This window comes from Megachile rotundata, chromosome 4 (assembly GCF_050947335.1).
Source record: "Megachile rotundata isolate GNS110a chromosome 4, iyMegRotu1, whole genome shotgun sequence".
Classification (NCBI taxonomy): domain Eukaryota; kingdom Metazoa; phylum Arthropoda; class Insecta; order Hymenoptera; family Megachilidae; genus Megachile; species Megachile rotundata.
Window position 1 is genome coordinate 15,010,972 of NC_134986.1, and position 27,475 is coordinate 15,038,446.

Sequence of the window (27,475 nt, forward strand, 5' to 3'; positions counted from 1 at the left end):
GTAGTACTGCATGCGTGCTTAACTTGTTTATTAACTGTTTGCGTTTCAAAAATGTATACGTTACTCGAAATGCAAATTGATTGACAGTTACTAAATTGTTGTCCTGCTATGATTACAGGTCACGCTGCCAATCCAATGGACAAACTGCCAAATCCAAACGTTGCCAAAGCAGTCCAAAGCAGTCCAAAGCAGTCCAAATCTCTGATGCTTTACTGGTAAAGCGATTGCAGTGGCGCAAGTCAGCGATCGGTGAGTCGCATGCTTTATGGTTCCTCCGGTTCCCATCATGTCGTAGGACGAATGGTCCAAAGCGACACGGGAACTGGTTGTATTTTATATTTTTGAGCGAGCATAGTGACCACGACTGTACGATCGTGTAAAATTCGTACAAACTGTTTATTATATTTATTAGCTCAGGTCAGGGTTTTCTTGTACATCGCGTTTTAACTTCTTTACAATTTAAAATTAAAATTAGTACATAGAAGTCGGATGACCCTCCGATTTCACAGTAGTTGTCGAGTCACTTTTATAAAGTTATCGAGTCATTTTCAATTTTTACGTACGCGTGAAAATTTTTTAAATAAATGTACAAGAAAGTATCGCGAGAAACAGATTTCGATATCAAAGTTATTTACGAATGTTTGAGTCATTTAGAAATTTACTTTGATATCATAAATCTGTTAAGAATGAAACTACCGATATACTTAGATTTTTGCAAAGTGATCTTCCATTTTCCATTTTGAAAGTTTTTTAAAGTTAGAGTCAATTTTTGCTGGAAGACACTTTATTAGCATGTTTCTAATCATGTCTTTTAGCTCAGGATTTTCAGCACACATGAAGAAAACTGGTAGGTCAAAATACATGTGGCCGTGTTCATTTTTATGCTCTAAATTCATGTGCGTGCTTAGTTGCTACTCGCATGAGTTAGGGCAGGTGGACACGGTTTAGTTTTAAGATGTTTTGGCGATCGACAAATTGACAGTGAATTATCGACACAAGTTACACGTGTGTGTGTGGTTAGGTCGTGGACCTTGTGTCGATTAAACTATAGATTTATTTTTTAAATTTTGCAAAATTCTATTTGAAAATGCATACAAAATGCAAGTCGAGTCATTTGAAAATGCATACAAAATGCAAGTAGAGTCATTTGAAAATTTTATAAATTAATTAAGTTAGAAAATTGTATGAGTAGTTTAAATTATTACATGTACATATTGCATTGAATATTCGAAAGAGTAGAAAAATGAAATATGTTCAATGTTCACTGTCGATTGTCGATCGATTTCAGCAAAAAGGTATGAACTTAGAGTGTGAATGTTGTATTGAACTCGGGTGTCGGAGACGTCCCGGGACGTACTCCCTAGGATTAGGCTTATTTGCACCCGGGTGGTATGTGTGAGAACCGTGGAGTGTGTTTTTGTGAGAATGGACTTTGCAATTTTTTAAATATAGCGATAGGCAGGCAGGTAGCTTACTTCTGGTGTGAATGAGTTAGTTTTAAGTAGGTAGGGCCAGAGCAAGCTTTCACGTTTCTCTGTCCTCCTCTCTCACACGTGAGATGCTTGCATCTGGGGGGTTTACGAAAAATCGAGAAGAGAAAAATTAAATATGAATATATTTAATATCTCTTGAACTCGATTGTTCGTTCAGGCCAGGCCTTTTAGTTTGTAAGTCGCAGTCGGGTTCTAGATCCGACTGCAAAAATGAAGTATAAAGTGAAGTGAAGTGAAGTGAGTGAATTAAAATATTCTGCTCGGACATTCTTTTACGGACAGCGCATTCTAAGAATCGCTGGTCGTATTTTTATTTTGAGTAATTTTTCTTTCTAACTTATTACACATATTATATGAAATTTCGATTTTGTTATCGATCGAAATAAATGGATAGTATTGCAATTTTATTTCTATAAAATTGTAGGCTATCTGTTTATGGAGATTGATAGCAAAATTGAGAATTTATGTAAGTGAAAACTAAGAATGTCCGAGTTACCGTAAAATTTCGCGAGTGATTTTTGTGAGGCTTTGCCGAAGAGAGAAGAGGCTATATGCCGAAGAGCCCCGGCAAAATTTGCCAAAGAAGAGGGGAACTATTAATGGCTGTCCATCTTAGGATGGACAGTCATTTGTCACTATGCTCGCTATTATTTTCTTGTATTTTACATGTGCTTTTTGAACGATACGAAATGTATCGTTTTGCTCGAATTTTTACGAGCAAAGCCACCCGCGATTTTTATGCCCTCCCAATTAAATTTCGAGATTAAAGATTTTTGCATAACTTCGCGATTACATTTCGAGATTAAAGATTTTTGCATACCTTCGCGATTATATTACGAAATTAGAGATTTTTGCATCCCTTCGCGATTACATTTCGAATTTAGAGATTTTTGCATCCCATCGCGATTACATTTCGAAATTAGAGATTTTTGCATCCCTTCGCGATTACAGTACGAGATTATAGATTTTTGAATCCCTTCGCGATTAAATTAGAAAATTAAAAATTTTTGTATCCCTTTACGATTAAATTACGAAATTAAAAATTTTTGTATCCCTTCGCGATTAAATTTCGAGCTTCGAGATTTGTATATCCCTTCGCGATTTTATCTCGAGCTTCGAGATTTGTATATCCCTTCGCGATTTTAATTTCCCCGAATTTTATGTGTTAATTATTTTTCTCTGTTTCAGGAATTGATTTTGAATAAATTGTTTTATTGTTGATTGATTTTAAATTCGTATTTTTCATTGTGTTTTTTGTTTCTGGATAGGGTTGTTTCACTTCTTCTTGTACAATTTTATTTGTTAATAAAATTTTGTATGTTTCAGATTTTATTGTTTGGTAAGTTAACATGTTCTCTCTTCTCAAATTTCTGTCTTAATAAATTTTTGTGTGTTTTAGTATTTCTACTTTGGTAAATTCTGTTGTCTTCTCAAATCCGCAATTCTCATTGCGTTTTGTATTTTCTGAAATTCTTCTATGAAATAAAGAAAAATTTTCCTCCTCCTCCCACAATTTTCTGTGTTAATAAATTTTTGTTTATTTCAGAATTTTATTTCAAGTAAGTAAGTGAATTGTTCATATACGTCTTAATTATTTTTGTCTATTTCAGATTTTTATTTTAAACAAGTAAGTGAATTCTTCATATGTTTCTTAATTATTTTTGTTTATTTCAGATTTTTATTGTAAGTAAGTAAGTGAATTTTTTATATGCGTCTTAATTATTTTTGGTTGTTTTAGAATTTAATTCTTGGTAAGTTATCACGTTCTCTCTTCTCAAATTTCTGTCTTAATAAATTTTTGTCTGTTTTAGTGTTTCTTCTTTGGTAAATTCTGTTGTCTTCTCAAATCCGCAATTTTCATTGCGTTTTGTATTTTCTGAAATTCTTGTATGAAATAAAGAAAAATTTTCCTCCTCCTCCCACAATTTTCTGTATTAATAGAATTTTGTCTGTTTCAGATTTTTATTTTATGTAAGTAATTCAATATTTCATAATTGTCATAATTATTCTTGTCTGTTTCAGATATTTATTTCAAGTAAGTAATGAAATCATTCATTTTTGTCTTAATAACTTTTATTTATTTCAGCATTTTATTTTTGGTAAGTTATGTACAGTGCATTAGTTTTACATTAATTCCGAGCTTGTGGGAGGAAGGGTGGGCTCGGGCGCAGGTTTTTCGTCACGTCATGTGGCGAAAAGCTTGCGCACATTGTAAGTACCTCTTATTCTAAATTGCACTCATCTTTGTCACAATTTTTTAACTTACGTATTAGATTGTAGTAATAATTTGTTATTTTTTGTAGTTTTTTTTAATAATTTCTCCAAACTTAAAAGAAAGTTCTTCCAACTTTTTTTTCTATCTTCTTGCAATTTTTACAAAGTTTTATATGCGAGTGCAATTTTAGAATAAGAGGTACATGTAGGGCATTTAGAATGTATTATAGTATGCGTGAGTGTGTGAATGGTGTGTGTCCTGCATCCTGTACTCACTGATAGGGCCTTTAATACTCTATCTCATTTTATTTCTAGCTTCAAAGTTTTCAACACTTTATTCCTTCCTCTCTCTAACTTTATTTTTTGATTGGTTTTTAATTCTTGTACTTTGATTTCAGTTTCTCTTTCATTTCATGCGACAATATTACTTCGAGCGTCGAAGTCTTTGGACCACCTGGTCATTTCAATTCGGTCTTGAAATTTTTAATCTCTTTAGGTTTTTATTTCAAATTTGAGATTTTCAAAGAGTACCCTGATTTTATTTCAAGTTTTGAGGTTTCTTAATCTCTACGTCTTTTTATTTCGGATTTTAAGGTTTTTAAAGCCTATGATCTCGATTTTTCAAGAGTTTCGTTTCGAATAAAGGGAGATTTCATTTTTTGCTCCTTCCATTTTCTGTCATAATTACTTTTATCTGTTTCAGGAATTTATTTTAAGTAAGTAATTTATTTTCTTTATTAATAAATATTTGTCTGTTTCAGGTACTTATTTTATGTAAGTAATTTATTTTCTATGTTAATATATTTGTCTGTTTCAGGAATTTATTTTAAGTAAGTATTTTATTTTCTTTATTAATAAATATTTGTCAGTTTCAGGAATTTATTTTAAGTAAGTAATTTATTTTCTTTATTAATAAATATTTGTCAGTTTCAGGAATTTATTTTAAGTAAGTAATTTATTTTCTGTGTTAAGAAATATTTGTCTGTTTCAGGAATTTATTTTAAGTAAGTATTTTATTTTCTTTATTAATAAATATTTGTCAGTTTCAGGAATTTATTTTAAGTAAGTAATTTATTTTCTTTATTAATAAATATTTGTCAGTTTCAGGAATTTATTTTAAGTAAGTAATTTATTTTCTGTGTTAATAAATATTTGTCTGTTTCAGGAATTTATTTTAAGTAAGTAATTTATTTTCTATGTTAATATATTTGTCTGTTTCAGGAATTTATTGTAAGTAAGTATTTTATTTTCTTTATTAATAAATATTTGTCAGTTTCAGGAATTTATTGTAAGTAAGTAATTTATTTTCTTTATTAATAAATATTTGTCAGTTTCAGGAATTTATTTTAAGTAAGTAATTTATTTTCTGTGTTAATAAATATTTGTCTGTTTCAGGAATTTATTTTAAGTAAGTAATTTATTTTCTATGTTAATAATTATTTGTCTGTTTCAGGAATTTATTTTAAGTAAGTATTTTATTTTCTTTATTAATAAATATTTGTCAGTTTCAGGAATTTATTTTAAGTAAGTAATTTATTTTCTGTGTTAATAAATATTTGTCAGTTTCAGATTTTTATTTTATGTAAGTAATTCAATTTTTCATATGTGTCTAATTACATTTTATCTGTTTCAGATTTTTTTTTTATGTAAGTAATTCAATTTGTTGTATCTGCCTAATTACATTTTGTCTGTTTCAGATTTTTATTTTATGAAAGTAATTTTTATTGTTTCATAGTTATCTTAACTACTTTTGTCTGTTTCAGGTTTTTATTTTATGTAAGTAATTCAACTTGTTATTTTGTCTAATTACATTTTGTCTGTTTCAGATTTTTATTTTATGTAAGTTATTCAATTTTGCATATGTGCTTAATTACATTTTGTCTGTTTCAGATTTTAATTTTATGTAAGTAATGATCTATACTTGTCTCAACTATATTTGTATGTTTCAGGTTTTTATTTTAATGATTCATGTTTCTCTTAATTTATATATTTCCCAAGTTATATTGTATTTTATTTGCGTATTTTTATCGAGTCGACTCGAGCTTTATTTCACTTTTATTCCGAAAATGTTAATATAAATTTAAATGTTAGCATGAATTCTGCATGCATTCTATAGGTAAGGAATAGATCATCATTGAAGACTTCCTTCGAGGGATATCATCAACTAATGCATTAATTTTAAGTAATTTTAAGTTAGTTTTAAGTTGCGTTTATTGTAACATATTGTAGTATGCATGAGTGAATGTGTGAAATGCGTATACGCGAAGATTGAAGACATCGATCATCGAGGGATCATCGAGGGATCATCGAGGGATGCATGTGTTACTTTTAAGCTAATTTTATGCGTGCGTTAGTTTTAAGTAATGTGTGCTTGTGGGCAGGGCGGGTGGGTCCCTGTAAGTGCCTCTTATTCTAACTTGCACTCTTGCATCTTCTGAATTCTCAAGCTTTGTACGCGTTAGATTGTAGTATACTCGGTTATTTTTTGTCAATCGTTCCGAACCCAAGTGGATCATTGGGGGTTCATAGCGCTGTGAACACGGGGCAGAGGTGAGCTGCAAGTGCTGGTGTAGCGCCAGGGACACATCTCTGCGGGGCCGATCGATTGATGAACCATCTCGATCTGCCGCCTCACGGCAGGGGTCTCCTCTCTGCGGTCAGACTTGCTTCAAACGCAAGCGGGGAGAAATGGGAGACCCTCCGCGGATGTGTCACTCGTTCTTGCCAGTATTTTCGGTTCATCTCTGTCTCGTGGTTCACGTAAGCCACTATGGACTACCCTTTGACCCATGGAAGGCGAGGTTCACTTGGCGAAAAATACTGATCCCCTTTTTTCACAGAAAGTTCTTCTAACTTTCTTTTCTTTTTGTAGAAAGTTCTTCTAACTTTCTTTTATTTTAGTAGAAAGTTCTTCTAACTTTCTTCCCTTTGCCTTTCGAGTTCGTCATAGATTATTCGAGTGCAATCTTAGAATAAGAGGCACCGTGCGGCGTTTGGAATAAGTTAAGCGTATGTGTGTGGGGCCCCATGCTATTAGTATTAAGTTAATGTATGTGTGTGCGTGTGGTACAAGTTCTTTGCTCGATTGTGGTAAAGAACTTGTATATGCGAGCCTATGAGCTAAGTAGAGTCAGAACTCATTTATCCTTCCGATAAATGAGGTTGCATTTGGAGGGTGGAAGGGATTTGGAGTTAGGGTGGGTCACTATCGTAGCCACCTCCACGTGGTGTGACCCGGTAATCGGTATAGTTCTCTAAAGATTTTTTAGTCTTTAGAAAACTATACCGAGCTGAGAGCTACGGTTTTATTTCGTGATTTTATTTAGAATATTTCACTCCTTTGCCTAGTTTTCTATGTCAATAAAATTTTATCTGTTTCAGCATTTAATTTTTCGTTAGTTCCTACATTATTCTCTCTTCTCAAATTTCTGTTTCAGTAATTTTTGTCTGTTTTAGAATTTAATTTTTACTAATTTATCATGTTGTTCTCTCTTCCAAATTTTTGTGCTAATAAATTTTTGTCTGTTTCAGAATTTAATTTTTGATAAGTTAAAATATTGAGTGTATTAGTTTCATGTTGATTCCGAGCTTGTGGGAGGAAGGGTGGGCTCGGGCGTAAGTTTTTCGTTACAATCTGTGGCGAAAAGCTTACGCATTTTTTAGTGCCTCTTGTTCTACCTTGCATTCACTTTCACAATTTTTCAACTTTTTACATTTTAAAAATTTTTCACAAGTTTTACTTTTAATTCAATAGTGTATTCTTGTAAATTGATTGAAACATAAAAGAAAGTTCTTCAAACTTTCTTTTTATTTCCTTCATTTTTCTTTCACATAATTTTACCTTGTACGAGTACAAGTTTAGAACAAGAGGCACATGTAGGGTCTTTAGAAAGTTTAATTTGTGTAATTGAAATGGAGTTGCAGTTGCAATTACGTTTTTTAAATGTGTAAATGTTTTTATTTTCAGGCTCAACTTTTATTTTCAGCTTTTATTTTCTGACAGGACCGAATTTTTATTTTGCTTTTTAATGTTCTTGAATTTTTTCTCATTTTTTCGGGTTCTGAAGTTTTCATATTTAATATTATTGTAGTATGAATAATGTGTGAAATGTGCATAGGTACACGAAAATTGAAGACATCGATCATCGTGGGATCATCGTGGGATCATCGTGGGATCATCGTGGGATCGCCGTGGGATCATCGTGGGATGCGTGCGTTAGTTTTAAGCTAATTTTATTCGTGCGTTAGTTTTAAGTAAAGTGTGCTCGTGGGCAGGGCGGGTGGGTCCTTGTAAGTGCATCTCATTCTAAATTGCACTCATCTTCTCAATTCTCAAACTTTGTACGCGTTAGCTTGTAGTATATCCACTTATTTTTTGTCAATCGTTCTGCGCCCAAGTGGATCATTGGGGGTTCATAGTGCTGTGAACACGCGGCAGAGGTGAGCTGCAAGTGCTGGTGTAGCGCCAGGGACACATCTCTGCGGGGCCGATCGATTGATGAACCATCTCGATCTGCCGCCTCACGGCAGGGGTTTCCTCTCTGTGGTCAGACTTGCCTCAAACGCAAGCGGCGGGGAAATGGGAGACCCTCCGCGGATGTGTCACTCGTTCTTGCCAGTACTTTCGGTTCATCTCTGTCTCGTGGTTCACGTAAGACACTATGGACTACCCTTTGACCCATGGAAGGCGAGGTTCACTTGGCGAAAAATACTGATCCCCTTTCTTGACAGAAAGTTCTTCTAACTTTCTTTTCTACCCCTTTGCTTTTTTACTTCATCATAGATTATTCGAGTGCAATCTTAGAATGAGAGGTACACGTGCGGCGTTTAGAATAAGTTAAGCGTATGTGTGTGAGATCACATGCAATTAGTATTAAGTTAATATATGCGTGTGTGTGTGTGATACAAGTTCTTTACTGGATTGTGGTAAAGAACTTGTATATGCGAGCCTATGAGCTAAGTAGAGTCGGAACTCATTTATCCTTCTGATAAATGAGGTATTGCAATTGGAGGGTGGTAGGGATTTGGAGTTAGGGTGGGTCACTATAGTAGCCACCTCCTCGTGGTGTGACCCGGTAATCGATGTCGTTTTCTAAATATTTTTCACGAAATTAACTTTAGAGAACGATATCGAGCTAAGAGCTACGATTATAACTTCTCAATTTCATATCTAAATTACATTATTTCCGAGCTGTGGGAGGAAGGGTGGGCTCGGGCGCAGGTTTTTCGTCACAACATGTGGCGAAAAGCTTGCGCAAATTGTAAGTGCCTTTTGTTCTAACTTGCACTCATCTTTAGTATTTTTTAACTCGTTACATATTAGATTGTTACAAATTAGATTGTTACATATTAGATTGTAGTTATAGCCTATCATTTTTATTGTCAATTGCTCGAAACTTAAAAGAAAGTTCTTCCAACTTTCTTCTTTAAACATTTTCTTTACAAAGTTTTAGATTATACGAGGGCAATTTTAGAACAAAAGGCACAGTTAGGGATTTTATAATATGTATTGTAGTATGAGTGAGTGTGTGAGAGTATAGGATGCAGGACCTATTCATTTCATCGTGGGATCACAGAGTTTTTCAAATTCTAAATAATTTTATTTTTCGCTTTGAAGATTTCAGGTTTTGTTGCTATTTTACTTTTTGCACCGAAATTTTCAAGTCTCTGCACTATTTTATTTCGTGCACCGAAGTTTTCAAGTCTCTGTTCTATTTTATTTCTTGGTTAGAAGTTTTCAAGACTCCCTGCTATTTTATTTATTGTTCTGAAGTTTTCAAGTCTCTGCTCTATTTTATTTCCTGCACCGAAGTTTTCAAGACTTTCTGCTATTTTATTTATTGTTCTGAAGTTTTCAAGTCTCTGCTCTATTTTATTTCATGCTCTGAAGTTTTCAAGTCTCTTTGATATTTTATTTCTTGTTCTGAAATTTTCAAGACTATTCTCCATTTTATTTCTTCCACTATATTATTTTGTTATTTGATTGGTTTTTAATGAGGATTAAAGGGTACTTTCATATCATATGTGAATATTATACACGAAGATTGAAGACATCGATCATCGTGGGATCATCGTGGGATCATCGTGGGATCATCGTGGGATCATCGAGGGATGCATGCGTTAGTTTTAAGTGGATTAAGCTTTAAGTTAGTTTTAAGTAAAGTGTGCTCGTGGGCGGGCGGGTGGGTCCCTGTAAGTGCCTCTTATTCTAACTTGCACTCGTCTTCACAATTCTCAATCTTTGTACGCGTTAGCTTGTAGTATGCTCAGTTATTTTTTGTCAATTGTCCCGAACCCAAGTGGATCATTGGGGGTTCATAGCGCTGTGAACACGCGGCAGAGGTGAGCTGCAAGTGCTGGTGTAGCGCCAGGGACACATCTCTGCGGGGCCGATCGATTGATGAACCATCTCGATCTGCCGCCTCACGGCAGGGGTCTCCTCTCTGCGGTCAGACTTGCTTCAAACGCAAGCGGGGAGAAATGGGAGACCCTCCGCGGATGTGTCACTCGTTCTCATCAGTATTTTCGGTTCATCTCTGTCTCGTGGTTCACGTAAGACACTATGGACTACCCTTTGACCCATGGAAGGCGAGGTTCACTTGGTGAAAAATACTGATCCCCTTTTTTCACAGAAAGTTCTTCTAACTTTCTTTTCTTTTTGTAGAAAGTTCTTCTAACTTTCTTTTCTTTTAGTAGAAAGTTCTTCTAACTTTCTTTTCTACCCCTTTGCTTTTTTACTTCGTCATAGATTATTCGAGTGCAATCTTAGAATGAAAGGTACACGTGCGGCGTTTAGAATAAGTTAAGCGTATGTGTGTGAGGTAACATGCAATTAGTATTAAGTTAAGTTAATGTATGTGTGTGCGTGTGATACAAGTTCTTTGCTGGATTGTGGTAAAGAACTTGTATATGCGAGCCTATGAGCTAAGTAGAGTCAGAACTCATTTATCCTTCCGATAAATGAGGTTGCAATTGGAGGGTGGAAGGGATTTGGAGTTAGGGTGGGTCACTATCGTAGCCACCTCCACGTGGTGTGACCCGGTAATCGGTATAGTTCTCTAAAGATTTTTTAGTCTTTAGAAAACTATACCGAGCTGAGAGCTACGATTTTATTTAAAATATTTCACTCCTTTGCCTTATTTTCTATGTTAACAAATTTTTGTCTGTTTCAGAATTTAATTTTTTGTAAGTTATGTTCAGTGCATTAGTTTTATTCTAATTCCGAGCTTGTGGGAGGAAGGGTGGGCTCGGGCGCAGGTTTTTCGTTACGATATGTAACGAAAAGCTTGCGCAAATTGTAAGTGCCTTTTGTTCTATCTTGCACTCATCTTGATGACAATTTTTTAACTTGTTAGATATTAGTTTGTAGTAGTAACCTATCATTTTTATTAACAGTTGCTTTAAACTTAAAAGAAAGTTCTTCCAACTTTCTCCTTTTACTCTTTTCTTTACTTACTTTTACATTATACGAGTGCAATTTTGGAACAAAAGGCACATTTAGGGCTTTAATTTTATGTCAGTGTTTTCAATGTTCCATATTTGTCTTAATCATTTTTGTAGGTTTCAGGTTTTAATTTTAAGTAAGCAACTTATTTATTCATATGTGTCGTAATTGTATTTGTATGTTTCAGGTTTTTATTTTAACGATTCATGTTCTTTTTATTGTTACGACTAATTATTCTGTAGGTAATAAATAGGTCATCATTGAAGACATCCATCGAGGGTTCATCGAGGGACCATCGAGGGATGCGTGCGTTAGTTTTAAGCTAATTGTATGCGTGCGTTAATTCTAAGTTAAGTGTGCTCGTGGGCAGGGCGGGTGGGTCCTTGTAAGTGCCTCTCATTCTAAATTGCACTCATCTTCTCAATTCTCAAACTTTGTACGCGTTAGCTTGTAGTATACCCACTTATTTTTTGTCAATCGTTCTGCGCCCAAGTGGATCATTGGGGGTTCATAGCGCTGTGAACACGCGGTAGAGGTGAGCTGCAAGTGCCGGTGTAGCGCGAGTGATATTCTTTGCCCGGCGGGGCGGATCGGGGTTGGCACCTCTCATACTCTGATGTGCCTCCCCGACCCGCCGCCATTCTGCCAAGGGGCATCACGGTCTGGGTATCCTCTCTGTAGTAAGACGCGAAAGCGCTGGGGGAAATGGGAACCCTCCGCCAACTGGGGTGTATCACTCGTTCTTGCCAAAGGTATCTTCGGTTCATCTTTGCCGTCGTGGTTCACGTAAGTCACTATGGACTACCCTTTGACCCATGGAAAGCAAGGTTCGCTTGGCGAAAAATAATGGTCCCCTTTTTTCACGGAAAGTTCTTTTAACTTTCTTAGCTTCTTTGCGAAAGTTCTTCTAACTTTCTTAGCTTCTTTGCGAAAGTTCTTCTAACTTTCTTAGCTTCCCCTTTGCTTTTTGAATTCGTCATAGATTATTTGAGTGCAATCTTAGAATGAGAGGTACCGTGCGGCGTTTAGAATAAGTTAAGCGTGCGTGTGTGGGATCCCTTGCGATTAGTATTAAGTTAATGTACGTGTGTGTGTGCGTGTGATACAAGTTCTTTACTGGATTGTGGTAAAGAACTTGTATATGCGAGCCTATGAGCTATGTAGAGTTAGAACTCATTTATCCTTCTGATAAATGAGGTTGCATTTGGAGGGAGGAAGGGATTTGGAGTTAGGGTGGGTCGCTATCGTAGCCACCTCCACGTGGTGTGACCTGGTAATTGGTATAGTTCTCTGAAGGCCTTAAAAAATCTTCAAAGAACTATACCGAGCTAAGAGCTACGATTATAATTTGTATAATATTGTATACTATACACATACATATAGTTGTATAGTTTTATACAATCATATATACAATAACTAACCTAACCCAGCCTAATGTAATCTAACCCAACCTCTACATTCATAGTTTACAGTGCAATTATAGGAATTTTTGAAAAATTATGTAGGATCATTAAGGTGCCCTCATCAGTCACCATTGCGTGTACCGGCTAGGTACGGCATTGGCAGCAAGCTGTGACGTCATCTGACGCATGTGCATAAAGCTCTCGCGTGAGATAAAATCTCATGACCGCCCACACTGGTCTACGGGGATATGATTTTTCGGTAATTATTCCTTCGTGGCATGCGCGGGCGGCGCGCAAGGGAAATATACACGATAATGAGTATGCAAAATCGTTAATTACTCACTTTCTGAGCACAGTCTATGAACTTTTATGATTAAAGAATGTTCAGTGACTCCCTAGCTACTTTCCCATATCACGTATGTTCACATTTTTATTGTAACTAATTAGTTATTAATTAATATCCAACACGAAGTCGGCGGAATACATCGTACACATGACCTACTTTGAAATAATTAATAACACATTTTCTTAACACAATTTATGCACTTTTATGATAAAAGAATGTTCAGTGATCCCTCAGCTACTTTCCCGTATCATACTTTTTCAGATTTTTTATGAAATTATTTAGTTATTAACTAATAACCTAAGGCCAGCCACGGTGACAAGCGGTATACGCGAGATTATTTTGAATAATTAATTACACGTTTTGTGAATATATTTTGTGCACTTTTATAATTGAGGAATGGTCAGCTATGCATTATTTACATGATTCGATGATAAAAGTTCATAAATTATGTTCGGGTAACAAGTAATTAATCATTTTGTGTTAGCATTCCGATACGTACATGAGCCGCCTATGTTAATTTTACTGCGCATGCAAAGTGCAATATTTCGGCACTTTGACGACGTAGTATGGTTCCTGAGGCATTTAGAAACAAATTTCTATTAGGATTTGATGCGTTTTGATGCCTAATGAAGCCAGAAAATCAATTTTTGTCGAATTCGGTCCAAAACGGTACAGGTGGCGCCATCGAGCGGCGGAACTACGGAAAACTAAAATTTCTATTTTCTCCGAAATTAGGCAATTTTACGTATTTCTGAGGGTCAGAAATTGTTCTGTGACCTCTCTAGAACCAATATAAAGCCACAAGAACCTCCTTAGAGCGCTAGAAAAGAAAATAGAAAATTAGTCCAAAACATGGACTAAAAAATTGGCGTCCATCTAGCGGTGAAAGTTGGAACTACAAAAATATAAAAATGCGATTTTCTCGAAAATTAGTGAACTTTGAGTACTTCTGAGGCTCAGAAAGTGTTATGTGATCGCATTAGAAGCAAAATAAAGCAATAAAAGTTTCCTGACAGCTTTAATAAAGAAAATAAAAAAAATGTCATTTTATGGAGAAAATTTGTGGCGCCATCTAGCGGCAAAACTGTGAACTAAACTGAAAAAATGTATGTCCAAATACGCGTTAAGGGGTCAAATAGAAATTGATTTTCTGGGCTTAATAGGCAAAAGAACGAATAACTTATTCAACAAAAATTGCTTTAAAATGTCTAAAGAAGCATACTACGTCGTCAGAGTTGCGAAATATTACTTTTTATATTTTTCCTTAACGCGTGTTCGGACATACATTTTTTCAGTTTAGTTCACAGTCTCGCCGCTAGATGGCGCCACAAATTTTCTCCATAAAATGACATTTTTTTTATTTTCTTTATTAAAGCTTTCAGGAAACTTTTATTGCTTTATTTTGTTTCTAATGCGATCACATAACGCTTTCTGAGCCTCAGAAGTACTCAAAGTTCGCTAATTTTCGAGAAAATCGCATTTTTATATTTTTGTAGTTCCAACTTTCACCGCTAGATGGACGCCAATTTTTTAGTCCATGTTTTGGACTATTTTTCTATTTTCTTTTTTAGCGCTCTGAGACGGTTCTTGTGGCATTATATAGGTTCTAGAGAGGTCGCAGAGCAATTTCTGACCCTCAGAAATACGTAAAATTGCCTACTTTTGGAGAAAATCGAAATTTTATTTTTTCGTAATTCCGCCGCTCGCCGCTAGATGGCGCCAACTGTACCGGTTTGGACCCGAATTCGACAAAAATTGATTTTCTGGCTTTATTAGGCATCAAAACGCATCAAACCCTAATAGAAATTTGTTTCTAAATGCCTCAGGAACCATACTACGTCCTTAAAGTGCCGAAATATTCATTTTTTTATTTTAATGTGTGCCTTGCTTCGAGGTCTATATGTATTCCTATATTCTTAGATCCTATATTTCTGGATCCCAATATATCCCTAGATCCCTATATTGTCAGTAATTTTTTACAACGATGAAAAATGTCTTCTACCTTATGCTTATTATTTATATAAAAATTTATTCTGTATGCATAAAAGTGTAAAGCATCTTCGGTTTTATTTAAATTTATTTTTAAAAGGTTGAAATACCCGCCAGGAGACATTGACTTATCATATTATCAATACATTCATTGGTTTCATTGGCTGTATTTTCTTTAGCTTGTATTTACAACCGCAAAATGATGTAATGAATGAACAGGCGACTATATTTGCACCCCTGTTATTGCACATCTTGTATGAATATAGTAATAGACCATACTTTGAATATTTACCGCACAAATGAATTTTCAGTGGCAGTGTTCCTTCCGAAACTAATGTTTGTTCTTTGGTTTGAACCGCGTTCAAATCTTCGTTTATACTGTTTGTAACGAAGATAGTTTACAATGTCTATTTCTAATGCACAGCAATTTTTAGTCACATTGTATAAACGTTACATAATTTCACTGCCATCGATAAATTTATCCAGAACTCAAAAAGCAAGTATCCCTTTTAGAGGTTAGAATAAATACATTTACATCCGATAATTTTAATATTACATAATATTTAAAAGTAATGCCGCATAGTTGTTTACTAATTTTATATTTATGTGTAATTTGAAAAGTAATTATGCAGGAATTTTATGTGAAACTTACTATATAATAATAATATTTAATGATATCCTAATATCTTCTGCTTTTTCTCATAGATTTTTATTATTTGTCTTACTGGAGGATCATTGCTATTAGGAGGATTGGCACAGTTTTTAAAAAGACGGAGAAGACATCCTCTTGCTCCTTCAAGAAGACCTGTGAGAGATTTAAAACAAAGATTTGCAAGCGCGAAGAATTCTAACTTTGGTAATTGGACAATATAAAAGATTAACCTTATACATTGATAATGAAAAAGTATTCTAATTAGTCTGAAGCATAAGACTGTAATTTATTAGAAGGTATGGTATTTAAAATACTTTTTTAATAAGTACTTTTATTTTACATAGATGCATTATCCCAAGTATCGTGGGCAAGAAGAAGTGAAGCAAGTAGCAGGAGCCACATTAGCGATCGGGCATCGCTTATATCCTCTGTTCCTGGAGGTCCAGATGGTGATGTTAGACTTACACCACAGCAATATGGAGTTCTTGGTGAGTCATGTATCATTTTAATAATAGTTTTATAATATGTCACATATCCTATAACATTTTTTATGCTTGAAAAATAGAATTTAGTTGTGATCCTGGCAGTACATGACATCAGTATCTTTTTATTAAAAATTAAAAATGAAATGACATAAGTATGTATATTTGAATATAAAGAGTTTATCATATATGCAGGTACAAATTATTGGAGGATAAATATATTTATATACGCATAGATGCATATGTATATATAGTATTTATATTTACACAATAATGTACAGCATGATAGATTATACATAAATAATATATCTACAAAATGAAAATGTTGTAAAAATCAGGGATAATCCTGGATATTGTTAAATGCAGATTTTTACATTGGAATTTTTATTAACACTTTCAAAGGCATACAGTAATATGAGGAAGCAACTAAAAAATAAGCAGTAATTCTTTGTCCAAATATATAGATTTCCTATATCTTTCATTATTTTTATCCTGGAAACATACTATTCAGTTATTTTGGGCTAGATCCATTACATCGCTTTATTCACAATGAGAAAATATTGCTCACAGTATTAAACATCGCATCTTGCATTTTCTATCTACTTTTTCTTCTGTTTTCATTTAAACACACAGCATTCTAGAACTCGCATGTCCCAATCTTGCAACAAATTATTGCTTTCTATGATAATTAACAAATTATTTAACAGAATATGTCACATTTTTTTTACATCTACATAAAATTTTACTGAATATCACATTTTTGTGATTAGGCTTACTCCGATAAATATTATATTAGAAACCCATGGACATCTGTTTGTAAAATGAATTTTTCACAATATTTTCATTGACATTACAATGTAATAAAATATTATAATTGTACATTATTAATTACTGTCAGGAAAGAACTATAAATGATTAAATAATTTTATAACAATTACATCTAGTAAGAATATAGAAATACACTATATACATGTAAATTTGCAAGAAAATATTATCGGAATTCTAAGAACATATGACAATATTATTTTCTTCCTTGTGCATCAAACTAAGAATATTTAAATCAAGCACAAAATTCAATAAGTCCATATTTCTCGTTTGCTTACCAAAGAAATGTATCTTATAAATTATTAACGTATTTATACAAATTAAAATAATGCATTCCTTTACCATTACAATTTCCATTAACAGTTATTTTCTAGGAATCTCCAAGCCCTATCACTTTACATCGGAGATAGATGGGTACACAAGAATTGCTAGATTACACGTTCACTGTAGAACTAATCATTCTCAGCAGCTAGAAACATTAATAATTTAGAAAATATAGCTCTTTTCAAGTAACATCTTGAATCCTGATTCATCAGATTTTCATTTAAACTGTGATATTAAAATAGTTTTAAAGAGATATCTGTACCCATCCATCCGTACTCTATGAATTCTTACTCGCTACACCTTTATAAATTTTACACTTTTCTAAAATTATACTGCAATCTCAAAAATATATATATTGTAACTGCATTAACTCGCGCATCTTTTTCCCTTGTTTCATTTTCATTTCGCTTTTCTCATTACAATCTAGTTGCCCGAGATAATACTTGCAGTAAATTCTAACTCTCTGAACACGATTCTCAAAGAAGGTATTACCGTATTGTTTCCTTTCTTTTTCCTCTCTTTTTAAGCTTTTTAAAGTCTTCTAGAAGGTCTAGAATTACACTTTGCGAAGGCATAAAATAGTTTTAGCTGGAAAATCGATTCACAGCGGAATTAGTAAAGACGGAATGTCAATAGTTACACTCAGTTATTCAACAATATAGAGGTAATGTTAACAATACACCTGTTAACATATGCATTGGCTGCAATCGCTTGTACTTAACATTCTCATGAGTCTAGCTCATTGTTAAGGTATCCTTTTCTTTCATTTTCTCTTTCTTTACTACCCTAAACGTGTATATATATATGTGTATATATATATTTCATGTATATATATATTTGTATATATAAATTTGCATTGAAGAAAACTTGACAGTTAATGCACACGCGTGACATGTACACGTACGCATTAAATATCAAGTTCATGTTTTCGAAAGGCAAGCACATGTCAGCGCTGATATCGCAGTCCGACAATCAGCAATTTTAATCAAGGAGGCTTTTATTTCGTGCCATAGTCGCTATGTACGAAATAATTACAGCAACGTCTCAGGTTTGGTTGTCTTTTTTTTGTTCTTTTTTTCTTTTTATCTTACGCGTGTAGAGTGTGTAGAGTGTGTATGGTAATGTGAGCGTACGTTAATCTTTTCTTTCGATACTGTTCTACAGAATATATTACTATTGCAACGCTGGGAATTATGGATCTCTTAGAGGTGATTTCACGTGACTTTATGGACGATCATCGTCAACGAAAGTATGAACATCGCGTTCAGTCGGAACGAACAGGTTCCAGAGTGCGAAGCGTCTACCTTGTTCTTCAACGACAACGGTCCTCCGTCGTCGCTCTGCATATTAGATATGTCCGACTTCTTCGGCGGTACTATCAAGTTCTCGTCGTGATCATCGTCATCCATCTTCTGTTTATGAATATCCTTGCTGACCGTCGACGGTAACGGGGTGGTACTTGTTGCTTCCGTGGTGGGCGGTACGGTGGTGGTAGGAACTAAGCTGTAATTACTGAGGAAGTAGATAGGCCCGAATTCCGGTGTAATATCGAACATGCTCTCCTCTCTGCGTATGCCGCTTATCACTCGAGACTTTGTCTCGCCGTCTTCGTAATGGGATATCAGGGTTCCAGAATAGGGTACCTCCATGTCGGTGTAGTTTGCCCTCAAGGTTACGTTCACTCCAGTGCCGGGTTCCAGGTATATCAACACCCTGTTCAAAATAATACAATCAATGATGGAACAGAAAAACTGATTAATTTTTATATTGACTAGGTTAAAGTATCTTCACCTTAGAAATCTGAAAATTTGTGAAGTTGAAAATTTAGGAGTTTTATAATTTGGAACTTTAAAAATGTAAAAACTTAAGGGTTGAAAATATCAATAGGATAACAAGGGTTATCTGTAGGTTCTTTCAGAAGATCTAATTACATAAAATCTAAAACTCCTTGAAGATTTTTCTTCAACTTGAAGATACGATAATACTCACGTGTACACATCAGTACGATTAGTGGTCTCCGTGGTACCCCATATTATCTTCGGCAAAGAGGTGCCGTTCGTTAAGGTAATCGAGCTATTTAGACCTTTGAGAATAGCGTGTCCTTGACTCCAGTATACAGAGTGCTTGTAAGTGTATCCGAAAGCTTGCGCCATGTTCGCAGCTTCCTGTCCATTATTGGTGATCGTTGCCTCGCCCAGTACATGGGCTGTATGTTTCATCACACGTTTTTTAGGCCAATTCAATTTCACTCTATTTAGGTCGTAGTAAATCGGTTCAGTTTCCACGAGAACGTCGCCGGATTTAGCCGATCCTTCGGTGCCATCCTAGGTAACAGGAAAATAATTACGACGGTGTAGGAGGTGGTACCGCTGTTGTGAACCTGTGCACGGTGCGTGACTACTCCCACGTACTTGTTGCGGGAAGTGATGGATACTTTGGAGAAATCTATTTATATCAAATTTGGGAATTTGTAGACTTTGGGTTGTGGAATTTGAAGAGTTGCAAATTTGGGGATTTAGAAATTGACGCGTGGGAAATTTGGGGATTTGGAAATTAGGGGCGTAGGAAATTTGGTGATTTGGAAATTAGGGACGTAGGAAATTTGGGGATTTGGAAATCGGCGCGTGGGAAATTTGAGGATTTGGAAATCGGCGCGTGGGAAATTTGGGGATTTGGAAATTAAAGGCGTAGGAAATTTGGGGATTTGGAAATTAGGGGCGTGGGAAATTTGGGGATTTGGAAATCGGCACATGGGAAATTTGGGGATTTGGAAATCGGCGCGTGGGAAATTTGGGGATTTAGAAATTGACGCGTGGGAAATTTGGGGATTTGGAAATTAGGGGCGTAGGAAATTTGGTGATTTAGAAATTAGGGACGTGGGAAATTTCGGAATTTGGAAATCGGCGCGTGGGAAATTTGGGGATTTGGAAATTAGGCGCGTGGAAAATTTGGGGATTTGGAAATTAGGCGCGTGGGAAATTTGGGGAATTGGAAATTAGGCGTGTGGAAAATTTGGGGATTTAGAAATCGGCGCGTGGAAAATTTGGGGATTTGGAAATTAGGGGCGTGGGAAATTTAGGGATTTAGAAATTAGGGACGTGGGAAATTTGGGAATTTGGAAATCGGCGCGTGGAAAATTTGGGGATTTGGAAATTAGGCGCGTGGGAAATTTGAGGATTTAGAAATTAGGGGCGTGGGAAATTTGGGGATTTGGAAATTAGGCTTCTAGGGAATTTGGGGATTTGGGAATTAGGTTCCCAGGGAATTCGGGGTTTGGAAATTACGCTCCTAGGGGATTTGGGAATTAAGCTCCCAGGGAATTCGAGAATACATCAATTACACTTCTAGGGAATTCGAGAATATATCAATTACGCGTCTAAGGAATTCAGAAATTCAGAAATTATGCCTGGCAAATTTGTAAATTTCTAAACATAAAAGTTTGAAGACACCACAGAGTTTAGGAAAGCAGTTAATTTAGAAAATTCAGCAATCCAACAATGTGAGAATTTGACAATACGTAAACGAGGGGACTAGCCTACTCCAACATTCAAGAATTCTTAAAGTCAGAGATGAAAAAGGTTAAACAGTGTCTCCCTTCCTATATTGCCGTTTTCCCTAAACTACTCCCCACTGCATTCGCTTGTCTTTAACGTCCACAATATTGTTGACTCGCAAGGGGCCTTAAAGCACCCAGTGTCCACAAAGAGCGAGACAATTAACGGAAACGGCAGTTCTTCCCCTGCAAAGAGAAGACCCCGAGCGTAGACACAGCAATTACTTACATCTTTGACGTAGCTGATGGTGCCGAGATTGTCGCTCGAACTGAGTGTTCCTATATAATGGGTGAACCGCGTAGTCTTGTCGTGGGTTTCATCTTTGCCATTGTGCACCGCGTGTCTCGCGACGAACATCTTTTCCGATGTCGCCACGGCACCGATGGGGGTGGACTTGTATTTGTCCCAGTGTTCCCAGTTGACGCGGGCCGCATTGTCCATGTTCTCCAGCAGTTCGTACGCCTCGTACGACTGTACGCTGCCGTGAATCGTCACGGTGCATCGTCGTTCGTCGCCTCTCTGGCTTCCAGCCACCCAAACTGTGGTGTGCAGCACCCGGCACACGTACAGGGGTCTCTTTCTTTCCGACTTCTCCGCCTGATTGTTGTGCGAGTCGTCTGGAAAAAAGAAAAAACCCGTCATTATGACGCGAACCTCGGCTGTTTCGTCGCCCGAAACAATTATATTCTCGCGGAAACCAGACAACGTTCGCTGGAAACGAGACGGTTCGGTCTTTTCGTTCCGTCGAGACTTCGAGGTTGTCTGACGAGACACTCCTACCAATTAGTCGCTAAAACTACGACTCGAGGGACGCGACAGGTAATTCGCATTCAGACTTTTAGGGTCCCTAGGTTTTACAGAGTCAACGACCGAGGTAGACTATTGCTGTAGTTTTTTATGGCTGGGGTTTAGGGGTTGTTGGAAGCTTAGGGATTTAGGAGCTTAGGAAGGTGAATTTTTTTATTTAGGGAGGTAGGTTGTTAGGAATGTGGAGTTTGGACTTTTGCAAATTTTGGGACTGAAGTCCTATCAATTAGTTACTAAAACTACGACTCGAGGGAGTTTACAGGTGGAGGTAATTCGCATTCAGACTTTTAGGGTCCCTAGGTTTTACAGAGTCAACGACCGAGGTAGATTGCTTTGGATTTTGATGGCTGGACTCTTTGGGATTTAGGAGATTGTTGGAAGTTTAGGGACTTAGGATGTTAGGAATGTGCGTTGTTGGAAATTTAGAGATTTTGAATCTTAGGAATATGGAGTTTGGACTTTTGGAAATTTTGGAGTTTGAAGATTTTGACTCTTAGGAATTTTGGGATTTGATCTATTAGGAATATTGAGATTCAGAAATCTTAAGGATCTTTGGACTATTATAAATTTTGGAATTTAAGGATTTAGGAATCTAGGGATTTAGACTATTAGAAATTTTTTAGTTTAGGGATTTAAGGGTCTGTAGGCTCGAGTTAGAAATTTTTGAAGTATTACTGAAGTATTTGCAGATTTATAAACTTGTTGATTCGTGTACTTGAGAAGTTAGAAATTTATTGACTGATTGACAAAGGCCTCGACTGCTATGATCATTGGCCCAGAAATTTATATATTTATGTATTTGATCATTTACATATTTATTTGAAAATTTTCAAATGCATTCCAATATATTAAAATGTACGTTCATTAAAATTTTTTTTAAATTTCGAATCTCATTTTTAAATTCGTAAATTTGAAAAGAAACGAAGAAAAGTGATCTAACATTAACAACATTAACAAAAATCATCTTCACAAACCTAATAAATAATTCTCGGCCTATATCGCCACATTCATGCATCAAACTTGATCTCATTCTCCCCTAACAGTACATACCTTCAGCTTCTTCGATCTCGAACCCACCAATCACAATTTCCTTGGACGAATCATAGTTCTGTCGAGGTAACCAATTGAGGGTGGACGAAGTGATCAACTGATGATATTTAGACAGAATGTGTACACTGTTGTCTGCGTTGGTAAATAACAGTAGGACACCGATCAGTCCCACAGCGAGATATATCCTTTGCCAATACATCTGAAATTTCACAAGAAATCGCTCCATAAATGTTCGCTCTTTTCGTAATCGTTGAAATTCAATTTCGCGAGGGTTGAACGCGGTAAACGGAGAAGAGACATTCTAACGAGATCGTTATTACGATACCAGCGAGCTAATTAGAGATGGTAACCTGAGACACTGAGATACAGCTTCTTCTCTGCTTTCTGTGGAGAAGTCGTTTCAACTATATAAGTGCGGTATATTTTCCTAAAGAAAAAACTTCTTCTTTCGGAAAAAATTTTTTCTTTCACAAATTTACAAACCGGTGTCTCGGTATGCGATTCTATTTTTAACTCCCGACCCCATAACTCCGAGTAGTTTTTGCAACTAAAATTATTCTATAAATAAATAAAATTGTGTCCACTATTAATACAATGGTTATTAATACCTTGCAGTACTGCTCAAATCTGTCCCGACGAAAGGGAGCGCAGAAATGGATGGACAGAGTCGACTTGACAAAAGGTGTAGTTTTCAAATAAAAGAATAGTTTACGAATACGTATATAGGAAGTTAATACTAAAGGATTGCGTAACGTTTTGGTTGTGCCGTGTTGTAGCGACCTTAACTTTTGTAACAGTAGTATCTCTCCTCTTTGCGATTATGTTTCTGCTTACAGAGCGTATCTTTAACACAGCCCGAGTATAACTGGATCTCGTGCTCTACCTTGCTTCTCTCCTGGCTCGTGTGTTTTCGCTTCAGTTAATGCCGGCGAAACGAAACACAACTCGCCAATGCAACGAGCGAGACTTTTTCTGTGATAGCATCGAAACGGTTTCTTGTTTCTGTCGTTTAACGTTGTCCAACTGACATTAATATTGGGAAATTGATGCAAACATCTTTATTATACACCGTATCCACTTTTTGCGAAATTTTATTTCTTTATATTTATATTATAATATTATTCTTTATTTCTATACTGTATCAAAATTTCATTTAGTTCCTTTATACTTTATTCGTATACTTAGTTTCATTTTATAAATTAAATTTGTACAGGATAAAATTAAATTGTTTAAGATCATTTTTTTGTTTATCGTACATGTTAGGAAGTCAAATTATAATTGTGTTGAATAGTTACAATTTTGTCGTATGTGTAATAAAAGTAGGAAGTACTTGTTTATAATAAAACAGCAGTGGACATCCTACATGACAATTGCACACAGCAAAATCATTAGTATATTTTATTAATTCAATGATTAACAATAATGAAATTATTAAATAAATATCGTATATTAATATACAGAAGTATATTTTTATAGAATAAATTTTTATACAAAAATAATTAATATTATTTTGTCAACGGCCTTAGCCACGTACGCTTACCGGTTCTCGTAGCACTGAAGTTAAGCTACGTTGGGCACGGTCCTCCCTTAAGATGGGTGACCGCGCGCCGTTGACAAAATAAAAAAAAATAGTGACAGACCAACTATTTCAAATATTAGAATAATTTCGAAATTGAAATTTGACTTTCTATTTAATATTTGAATATTCGAAATTCTCATTACTCTAAAAAAAATAATATGCTCCATATATTGATATATAAAAAAAAATATATATATCAATAATTACAAGAAAGATAACATTGTTTTCTGAAACTTGCCCAACAAATTACAGTAATTTACTTGAGGTATCCTAAGAATTCTGAGTTACAATCCGGTTTATAATTATCCAGCAATTAAATTAATATTAAAAATGGGGGAAAAAAGTTTCCTCAGGAAGAATCTGATCTCGTGGAAACGCGAACGCGCCAGTTAGAGCGCCAGTGTATATAGCCGGTATATCTCCGATACAAGTTACTGTAACGGTTCCGTGGCATATCCGTTTACGTGATAATACACTTATTTTATAACGTTGGTGCCCCACTGCGTTTGCTTTTTGCTCTTGATTCAAGAATTCCGTTCGGTTGCACTTCGAATCAACGGACGAATGTAAGCCGTGTAATCGGCGAGCCAGAGATTTATGCGTGTAATTTCAATTTAAATCGAAAGAAAGCTGCGAATTGAATGAAACGATAAAGTAATTTAGATAAATTGAATGGATAAGGATCAGGTGTGGAAAGGTAACTAAATTAGCCGGAAAGAGTGCCGAGTTGGCTAAGTTTCGTTGGGGTGGTTCCAAATTGCAAAATCCGTAATCCACTTTTCGCGGGTGAAAGAGATCACAAAGGTGGGCATTCTTTGCCGGGTAAAAAGCTGAACAAAAGCGTAACGCTTTATCCCGGGGGACAAAAGAGCATCTGTTTGTCCTTCCAAGCAATTCTGACCAGGATCAATTTCGCTTAAGAAACGTTCTAGGATCACAATTTTTAATTAAGATTTATCTCAAATTAAATTTTGAAATAAAGTGAAACACTTTAGGACCTGAAATAAATTCGACGATAACGAAATGAAATTTTCTGTGTTAAGAAAGTCTATCAGGTAATTCGAGTCGATCAGGGGTAAATCCCGACGACTTCATACGTTCGATTTGCGGAAAACACAAGCCTCGAAAGCCGAGCTATTCCTGTTTCGGCGTCGAAACAACAGGCCAGGGATTTTATTGCCAGTCATTCAACGTGCTTGACCAACCATCACCGGTTCTAGCGTTCCACGTAGAACACACAATGCGATATCTACTGCATCGAACCCTTTTTTCTCTCTTCTTTTTTTCGATCACTGCACGAACAATACCAACATCCGCGTAAACTGGCGGGAACGGAAACGTTTCATCACCTACAACGATCGGAACTAGATTCGATGTAGTACGTGCACTCGAACGAATTCCAACGTGGAGAAGTTCTCGAATGCACTCGATGAAAATGCGTTCGGTATTTTTAGGAGAACTGGCAATTTCTTGCAAACAGGATATTTAGGATGTTTGCTACTGTTCGTTTGATATGTGTATTCTAAGTGCAACATTTTTGAGATATTGTGGGTATTTTATTTTTGGGGTTGCGATGTTAAGAGTACTTTAAATGTGGCGGATTTTAATATGGGTGAAGTTTTAAATATGGGCACTCTAATATTGAGTGCGTTGCAAACATACGGAGGACTCTAAATTCCAAGCACTCTAATTTCGAGTGCGCCCTAATTTCCAAGCACTGTAATTTCGAGTGCATTCCAAATTCCAAGCACTCTAAATTCGAGTGCGCCCCAAATTCCAAGCACTGTAATTTCGAGTGCGTCCCAAATTCCAAGCGCTCTAATTCCGAGTGCGCTCCAAATCCCATGCACTCTAATTTCGAGCGCGCTCCAAATTCCAAGCACTCTAAATTCGAGTGCGTCCCAAATTCCAAGCACTCTAAATTCGAGAGCGCTCCAAATTCCAAGCACTCTAATTCCGAGTGCGCTCCAAATTCCAAGCACTGTAATTTCGAGTGCGCTCCAAATCCCAAGCACTCTAATTCCGAGTGCGCCCCAAATTCCAAGCACTGTAATTCCGAGTGCGCTCCAAATTCCAAGCACTGTAATTCTGAATGCGCCCCAAATTCCAAGCACTGTAATTTCGAGTGCGCTCCAAATTCCAAGCGCTCTAATTCCGAGTGCGCTCCAAATTGCAAGCACTCTAATTCCGAGTGCGCTCCAAATTCCAAGCACTGTAATTTCGAGTGCGCCCCAAATTCCAAGCACTGTAATTTTGAATGCGCTCCAAATTCCAAGCGCTCTAATTCCGAGCGCACTCCAAATCCCAAGCACTCTAAATTCGTGAGCGCTCCAAATTCCAAGCGCTCTAATTCCGAGTGCGCGAAACTCTCAGCATTCTAAACTCGAGCGCACCCCAAATTCCAAGCACTCTAATTTCGAGTGCGCCTTGAATTCCGAGCGCTCTAATTTCCAATTGACTCTAAATTCCCAGCGCTCTAATTTCGAGAGCATTCCAAATATCCGACCACTCTAATTTCGAGTGCACCCTAAACCTTACACGCTCTCTAACATCAAACGCACTCTAATTTAATATCAAGTGCCCTCAACTATCGAGCACAATAAGAACACAACTCGCACTCTAAACTCTAAACACAACTAGCACTCGACTACCGAACGCATTCTAATCGTTCAATCACGAGTTATTCCGTGCACTCGAATTCAGTGGCAATGTTATTAAGAAATTATCAAGTATCGGATTTCCATTTGAGATCAATTTAACTTGAACAGTACACCGCGGTTCAATTTACAGTCGTTTTAATGACTATCATTTATGCAATGAGATGATAGGCTTGCTCTTATTTTAGCTTCTAATAGGATTCAACTTCGAATACTTTCAATGACTCTATTTCTCCAGTTCCCCAATTAGAACTGCTGTACTATTGTTCCGATAATTAGGCTGTCGTGACTTAATTAGAAAATGGGATATCTTGGTGGGAATCTCGACCAATATCCCTCATTCGCGGAATCAATGTTACGATGAATGTCGTTGCTTATTGGGACATCGAATTAGTATCACATTAGTGTCGATGCATTACGTATAGTAGGTTCATGTGGAGTTGATGTATTTTTAAATAGTTGAAGTTACAGATTTTTAGAAATTTAAATATTTGTGTTGAAGGTTTGTAGATTTCCAAGTTTTCAAATTCACTAGTTCATCAATTCTTAAATTTTCGAATTTCCAAATTCCCCAAATCTCAAATTTTCAAATTTCCAAATTCACCAAATCTCAAATTCATCAAATCCCAAATTCTCCAATTTCCAAATTCCCCAAA

The 27,475-nt window shown here is 36.0% G+C and overlaps 2 protein-coding genes across 4 annotated transcripts in view; one reads left to right on the forward strand and one right to left on the reverse strand.

The window, feature by feature from the left end:
* Positions 1-15,057: 15,057 nt before the first annotated feature.
* Miga (mitoguardin) overlaps positions 15,058-27,475 on the forward strand; it is a 40,144-nt gene continuing 27,726 nt past the window's right edge. The window contains exons 1-4 of one of the 2 annotated variants that reach the window (XM_076531214.1): positions 15,058-15,404; positions 15,595-15,745; positions 15,886-16,029; positions 23,199-23,265. In XM_076531214.1, the coding sequence (XP_076387329.1) occupies positions 15,886-16,029; positions 23,199-23,265 (211 nt within the window). In that variant the 5' untranslated portion in view covers positions 15,058-15,404; positions 15,595-15,745. The remainder of the gene's footprint in view (positions 15,405-15,594; positions 15,746-15,885; positions 16,030-23,198; positions 23,266-27,475) is intronic. The other variant, XM_003703992.3, reaches the window with a different exon arrangement.
* The window catches only part of uzip (beta-pore-forming protein unzipped), a 31,513-nt gene continuing 20,428 nt past the window's right edge, over positions 16,391-27,475 (reverse strand). For both annotated transcript variants that reach the window (XM_003703956.3, XM_012286754.2), the window contains exons 2-5: positions 22,584-22,782; positions 20,955-21,343; positions 19,162-19,496; positions 16,391-18,885 (exon numbers count right to left, since the gene is read on the reverse strand). In XM_003703956.3, the coding sequence (XP_003704004.1) occupies positions 18,387-18,885; positions 19,162-19,496; positions 20,955-21,343; positions 22,584-22,782 (1,422 nt within the window). In that variant the 3' untranslated portion in view covers positions 16,391-18,386. The remainder of the gene's footprint in view (positions 18,886-19,161; positions 19,497-20,954; positions 21,344-22,583; positions 22,783-27,475) is intronic.